This window comes from Dermacentor silvarum, chromosome 3 (assembly GCF_013339745.2).
Source record: "Dermacentor silvarum isolate Dsil-2018 chromosome 3, BIME_Dsil_1.4, whole genome shotgun sequence".
Taxonomy (NCBI): Eukaryota; Metazoa; Arthropoda; class Arachnida; order Ixodida; family Ixodidae; genus Dermacentor; species Dermacentor silvarum.
This window is the reverse complement of record NC_051156.1, coordinates 151321025-151328542: the sequence shown is the minus strand read 5'-3', so window position 1 is coordinate 151328542 and position 7518 is coordinate 151321025. Positions and strand designations below refer to the sequence as shown.

At 46.4% G+C, this 7518-nt stretch overlaps 1 protein-coding gene across 2 annotated transcripts in view; it reads right to left on the bottom strand.

Moving 5' to 3' along the window:
- Window positions 1–1713: 1713 nt before the first annotated feature.
- Window positions 1714–7518, bottom strand: part of LOC119445928 (aromatic-L-amino-acid decarboxylase-like) — a 141746-nt gene continuing 135941 nt past the window's right edge. For both annotated transcript variants that reach the window (XM_037710233.2, XM_037710234.2), the window contains one exon: window positions 1714–5213. In XM_037710233.2, coding sequence (XP_037566161.1) covers window positions 4974–5213 — 240 coding nt within the window. In that variant the 3' untranslated portion in view covers window positions 1714–4973. The remainder of the gene's footprint in view (window positions 5214–7518) is intronic.

Sequence of the window (7518 nt, the reverse complement as noted above, 5' to 3'; positions counted from 1 at the left end):
CTGTAACTGTGCGAATTTAGAGAGCTTGCTGCAGCTCTAGAGGGAAGTGTACTACGACGCGTCCGGCGACTATTGTGAAATCTCACGAAACTGATCGTATATCTCCAAAAGTGATCGTTCGAAAATGCCGCCTCAGACCTTTACGAAGGCCGTGCAGAAAGAAGAGCGATATGACGTCACTGAATGCAATAAACGGGGCTCTTTTATTAGTATACAACGTGTGTGTCGCATGCATATAACAGTTATAGCGGTACCCCAAGGGTCCCTTTACACGGTGCGGAAAAAAAAAAAAGAAGAACAGCTGGGCTTGACATCTGGACCGGAGGCTAGAACGATGCCGGAGGATGAGAACCTGCGACTTTCGGTCATTTGACACGCGTGGCGTGTGAGCACGAGGATTTGGGAGAACACGGGGATAGGCAAGGGAGGCCTTTTGTGGGGTGGGGGCATTGTGGGTAGAGAGCCGTAGCTTCACGTCGATCGTCTTCCGTTCCGGTGGATAGATCAGCTCGATACCCGCATTCTCTGTGCTCCGCCATTGCATATGCCGCGCGCTAGTCGCTTTCTTTCTTTCTTGCCTTCCTTCTTTGTTTGTTTCTTTCTTTGCTACATTCGTGCCGTGCCGCTGCGTCTTTGCGTGGTCGCTTGGAAATATTTGTCCTAAGCGTTCATAGGGTCCCACGTCCACTAAATCTCTCACTCGGGTGGTCCGTCAGGATGCGTTAAAGCTGGAACCACACGACGGAACCAGTACTGCGGATGAGTATATGACGTAGCTTAGTTCCGCCGAATCACATCGCAGACGGGCTGCCGTAGCGACGCGATTCGTGGCACCTCATTTTCGTTGCACCCACTGAATTGTGGATCCGGCCCGTCGCGTCAATCCAGCCTAAAGGAGAGCTGAAGAGACCTTAAGAACGGCCCACAGTTTCTTCGGGTGGATGTACTCTAATGATAAACTTACGTTTCTCTCTTCATTCGCATATTTGCGCTACAAGTCGTTGGGAAAGCAATATATATATATATATATATATATATATATATATATATATATATATATATATATATATATATATATTATGCAGGGTTTTTCAGCGAACACTTTCAAAATTTATTTAAGGTTGCCTGTGGCAGATAGCCCAATTCTAAATAATGAGCTGGTCTACTCGAAGAGGCGGACATTACTTGCACAAAAAATTGAAATGCATAATTGACTAATCAAGAAAAATTCACTAATCAAGTTTTTAACTAATTACCTGATGGCCCCATATTGCAATTTACAAATTGTAGCCGTGGAGTTCGCAAGGCGGATCCACTTGGAAATTTTTCTCAGGATGACACCAGTTTCGGAGATATTAATTCCCGAACTTTCCGGAGAAATGCATTGGCGTTCCAGTTAATGTTGCGCTTCAATGCATAAAGCGACGTTTTATTAAGAAACTAACTGGAACGCCAATGCATTTCACCGCAAAGTTCGGGAATTAATATCTCGAAACTGGTGTCATCCCGAGAATTCGTTCCAAGTGGATCCGCCTTGGTACTCCACGGCTACAATTTGTAAATTGCAATATGGGCCATCAAGTAATTAGTTAAAAACTAAATTAGTTAATTTCTGTTGATTATTCGATTATGCATTTCAATTTCTTGTGGAAGTAATGTCCCCCTCTTCGAGTAGACCAGCTCATGAACTAGAATTGTGCTATCTGCCACAGGCAACCTCTAAGAATTTTTGAAAGTGTTCGCAGAAACACCCTGTATATGTCGCGCCCCTGATCCGGGTCAGCGGACACGTACGATAGGCGGTAACGGAAAGGGTCACTGGCCAACAGAATTGGGTGAGCATTCGATATCCCCAAGGAGGACATGGTTCTGGAACAGCCAAAAGAAAGTGTCCTATTAGAACGCACGATTTCCTTCAGTTTCGTCGCGCTTGTAAGCTCTTTTGCAACTCGAACGTTAGGTTATTGTACTAGGACGACGCGCGTAAAGGCAGACAGTGGGCGGTCACTGGCTATGTCCAGCTCAGTTTTCTTGAATATCTCTTCAGCTCCCCGTAATAAATTAGTTGGAAGTGAAATAATCACAAAGCCATATGGCCTAAGATTAATCATATTTCACTCGTATACCTAGCGCTACGCGAGATTCATTAACAAGACTGTGCACGCTCATTGAAGTTGCATGCAGCAGCTCCGTTTTCGTGCACTTCCTTCTGAGTCGTTCGAAGTTTAGGCTGATAAAGATTTGCCCACACCACGGCCGCATCCCAATGTATTGTAATAGTGCAGGAATAACGCTCTTGTTTAAGGACTTTGTTGATCGCGCTAGTATGAAATTGCTTAACCATAAAGACAAATTTGCAACAGCTTGAGTGATCGATGGAAAGGGAACTTCAAGGTTGGTTCTATTTACCTATCTCTATTATATACCAGGACGAAACACACCGAAATTTCTTTGTCGTTTCAGCGTACCCATGCATAGAATCTACCCGACACTACAAGGACATCTCTGTCCAACGGGCGGCGTACCGGACACCTTGGCGCACTTGATCCTTGAGTGCCCATGGCACCTAAACACAGACGCATCGCCCTCACCAAAAGACTGTAACGCCAGACCAGAAAGCGAAGACCTCATCGAAACGTGGGAGGCCATGACCAACTCGTCTCCGAGGACCTGAAACAACAACGACGCCTCGTCGCCAGGGCCAAGGAGGCAGGGAAGGCCAGAGGGTTCCTGGAATGAGGAGACCTCCCACCTAGAGTATCCCACCCGGGATACTGTTTCGAAATTAAACGTTTATTCCTCCCCCTCCTTATTTTCTTTTTTTTTTTGCCGACAGTAAAGTGACATAAATATCATCGTTTCACCGAAGCAGTTACACCATGTAAGTGCTGACGTTGTATTATAAGAGCGCTAAAGCTCTGTTATAAGCTTGTTATAAGCGACACGAGAGCGTCCCAGTTCGACGCATTCATTACCGCATCCATTGTATCGTTCTCGATGCAACCGAAAGCTATTTTCATTATACAGTCCTAAATATGTCAGCATGCGCAAATTTCGTAGCAAGCACTGACACGCGAGTCTCTGCGAGCGAACGTGCACGAGCCCCTATACTCTCTTTCTCTGTGGTAACACACGTTCCATCTTCTCTGCGTCCGTGCCACATCGTTTTGTTCTCCAACGTATGACGTCATTTGTGTGCGTACTCGCGCACACCTTTAGCTATGATACCCGCGAGCAGTTTATACTCTCAGACTACAGTCTGATATTGCCGTAGCATTGTACGTCACTGACGTAGCGAACGTGTCATTATGCGACTCCTTATTGGCCAATATGTGCGATGGCGTCAATTCTTAGAGAAGTTACTGCAATAACCCGAGTCTTACAATCTGTAAGGTTCATACCATGGCCACACTCCCACAGTTACGACAGCGCGTCCACCCTGTGCATGGTGTTCACAAGGGGGACGGTCCCGATTAATTGCCACACCTTCACGAACAAGCCACGTCGGTGTGCATGCATTGGTCGTGACTGGACAACCGACATTTACTGCATCCGCTTTCTATACAATACGTCCGCTATGCGACTGTAGTCTGCAACATGGGACGCTCAATATGAGGCAAAACATTTAGCAGCCCCAGTTCGTGTATACCCTTAAAATTTCCTCTCTTTATGCACACGGGACCTATAATCACGACCTGCAAATTAGCCATTAGGACTATGTGTGCATAGCACGGTGGTCCATAGCACCATCCCAACGAATTCCGCCATCTATAAGTGCCGAATGTGCTACTGAACCTGAGACCTCTGTAGGCCTGATGCGCTGAAGCATAAAAGGGTCGTAGCGCATATCGCAACTTGGGGCCTGTATTCACAAAACTTCTTTCGTAAGAGGGCTTCCTCATTTTCACGCATTCCGACCCTCGCCGTTCATCATAGCGATCGGCTTGATAATGAAACGACCGCCACGCTGATGGACAATTTCAGAAGGCACTTAAGAAAGATAATTTTTGTGAATATGGGGGCTCAAAGCTTTAGCTACTTTATAGCATCGCGAAGCCACGTGCTATAGCGTAGACATGCGCGTTTGTTTGATCACAGCATCATTTGACGCCGCGATGAACCAAAACGCTCTGGAAAAAGTTCTCTCGTCCCATCGATCTTCTCACTGAAAAAGAAAATGTACAAAAGTAGATTCGCGATGATAAGCCTTTCGCTGCCGATATGTTTTCGCCACGGAAAAGTGGAATGCATTCAGTCATTGTCACCGAGACGCCGCACCTTACCCTTGCTCCGGTCTATGCCTTCCTATGTACGTTTACGACAACACGCGTTAATTCGTTATGCTAAAACACTAATGAAATTTTGCCCATTCATTTACGTATTACCGTTTGCAAATACCCGGGACACAGACGCGACCAGCGCCGCTGGCTGCGACACATTGTGACGCTGAATTCAACCAGAGCACGCATAACGTCTACTGCCATGGCCGACTCCGTTTGCTTATCTGCTGACATAAAGGCGTTGGCAGGAACGTAATATCCACGCATATATATATAAATGGGCTCTTTTTACTTCAACGAGAACACTCAGGCAACCCGAAAAAACATTTCGTGTTGAGGTTGAACACATGCGTTGCAAGATGTCGTAACCAGAGCAGCTGCAATACTAGTGTGTATGCTTCAGGTTGTACCCACTGATCTGAACATGGTACAGATCAATGGCTTGCATCCGTCAACCTGTCCAGTATTCCGTAAATGGTAAGACGCGCAGACACGAAGCGCAAATACTTGTAGCATGCTCCCCCGTTACGCTCAATGCTCACTCGATCCCCTTCGGGCTCTCTACTCGGGGAGCTGTTCCGAGCACAGCGAACGACAGTGACACGCGTTTCCGGCGGAGCTGCTCGTTCGAAGACGCTCGCGGCGGTGGCTGCAGGCGTGCTGGTGCGCTGGCGGCATGGGCGACGGCGGCGCCTAGAGCGGGGTGACCACTTCGCCCGTGTACGTGGGCGACTCGCCCGAGGACTCGCTGGGCTGGCCCCGCTGCTGCGGTTCGCTGCTCGTCGAGCCGGACAGGGCGCGCACGATCTTGGGGTTGTACAGCTTCGGGTCGGACACCATGCGCACGAAGAAGCTGCGCCGGTAGCGCAGGCTGTGCTGCTTCCGCTCCAGCACGAACACCTCGTCCGCCGACTCCTCGCATATCTTGGCCTCCTGCGAAGACGGCAATGTGTATAGTGTACAAGATCGACGCTGATTTGCTGCGTCTGCATCACTGCCTTATCTGGTTCGTCACCCGGAAACCGGTTTCTGAACCGCAATTTGTAACGATTCACTTACCGTTATTTCGTTACGATCTACCTCGCCGAGGGAATTATCTGTGCAGAATTTATAGTCACTTAGTTATCCTTACGTGATTTGAATGCGAAAGCATGACTTCTCTAATTAATTGCATGGTTACGTCCATGATACGTGACGTCATGCTTTGTCACGCGTCCTTCACAGCTCTACCTTAATCCCCATTGCTCTAGTTTGTACCAACCTTAATTCACCTTGCTTTAATTTGTAACAACCTCAATCCACCTTAATCAACCTTGCTTTAATTTGTGCCAACATTAATCCAGGCTAGCAACGAGTAGCAGCGAATCAGAGGACGCCGACTTTTCGTCAGACTTTGAGTTTGAAAGCGACGACGACGCAAATCAGCCCGGAACGTCGGCGGCCGCAGCCCGGCACGCCCAACTGTAGTGCTTGCAGTAAATTTTTTGTAGCGAAATAGTTGTTCAAAGAAAAATTTTGATTTTTTCGGAGATAGTGCCTAATAGACGGCAATAAATTTTCTATATCTCATAATTTTCGTAACATTTTGTTCTTAGTAGATAAGCGTGTCTTTACAAGCTTTGTTGAATTTTATCGCACAATCTCGATTTTAACAATTTATATCCTATTTATGACATAAACCTAGTTAATAAAACATTTATGCGTGATAAGCCGATTCATTTTGCTTTCCGTCTATGTATTACATTAAGTAGTGAGTGCAGTAGTACCGTCAGAAAAAACCATTTGCCGTAACATTCAGAAAACACCTATTTTCCCCACGGTAGGAAAAGAGTAAATCCACCTCACGGTGGATCATGACAGTAGGCTGGCACACTTGATTGAAGCCAAACAATCTATGTTAAAAAGATGGAAAACGCAACGGCTGAACAGGAGACTCAGGAAGCGTATAGCATTGTTGAATAGGGAGATTGAGGAACACGCCAGATATTTACAGCAACAACAATGGGATGAGCTTTGTAATACCATAGATGGTCGAATTAAACGAGGTGGAAATTGGAACTTACTTAGACATTTGCTTCATGAGAACGACACGAAATCTAATAGGAGAACAGCAGTAGCACGACTCGTCCATCGTGAGAGTCAGGACACAACGGACGAGGCCATTCTTGATCGGCTCGCAGCTAAGTATTTACCACTTAAGGATAGCAATGAGAGTACAGACCAGCCTGAATATACAGGGGAAGACTGTGAGCTTATGGATCAAGAGTTCACAGAAAGCGAAGTTCGCGCAGCCCTGTACGACCTCAACAGTAGATCCGCTGCTGGTCCAGATGGCATTTCCAATAGGCTTTTGAAAAATCTGGACGATGATTCTATAACGTATTTAACTGAGTATTTTAATGAACTCTGGAAAAACGGTGATTATCCGAAGGAATGGCGAATTGCTAACACAATTCTTATTCCCAAACCAGGCAAGCAACTCAATCTAGATAACCTAAGGCCCATATCGTTAACATCATGTCTGGGCAAAACCATGGAGCATGTCATACTTAATAGACTGACTAAGTATGTAGAGAACAGAAATGTTCTTCCGCATAACCAGATCGGTTTCCATCCTGGACTTTCGACTCAAGATGCAATGCTTTTAATCAAACATCACCTTATTCTTGCTAGCCCGCTACATACGAGAGCTCTCCTAGGCCTAGATGTAGAAAAGCCTTTGATCGCATCAAACACAAGGCCATATTGGATATCCTCTCGGAGATGGGATTGGGTAAGCGATTGCACAATATAGTCAAAGCCTTTCTCGGTTGCCGTTCTGCTTGTCTCAGGTTAGGCGAACTCCAATCGACAAGCCTGGAACTTGGGAATCGTGGGACACCACAAGGGTCTGTCCTATCTCCCATGTTATTTAATTTGGCAATGTCAAAAGTGGCTCGAGGTCTCGCGCAGATTGAAGGTATCCACTTTGCAATATATGCAGATGATGTAACAATCTGGAGTGCTGAAGGTAATATGGGACAAATAGAGACCAAACTACAGGAAAGCATTTATGTGGTGGAAACCATACTTGAGGGTATGGGACTGAACTGCTCTGCTAAAAAATCAGAACTATTGGTACTGCGGAGCAGTAAGCGTGGGCGCAAGCCGAAAGGATATATCCCAGAGGAAGAACCCCGCATTGACATATACGCCAAGAATGGAGAGCCAATCAGGCAGGTGGAGACTATTAGGGTGC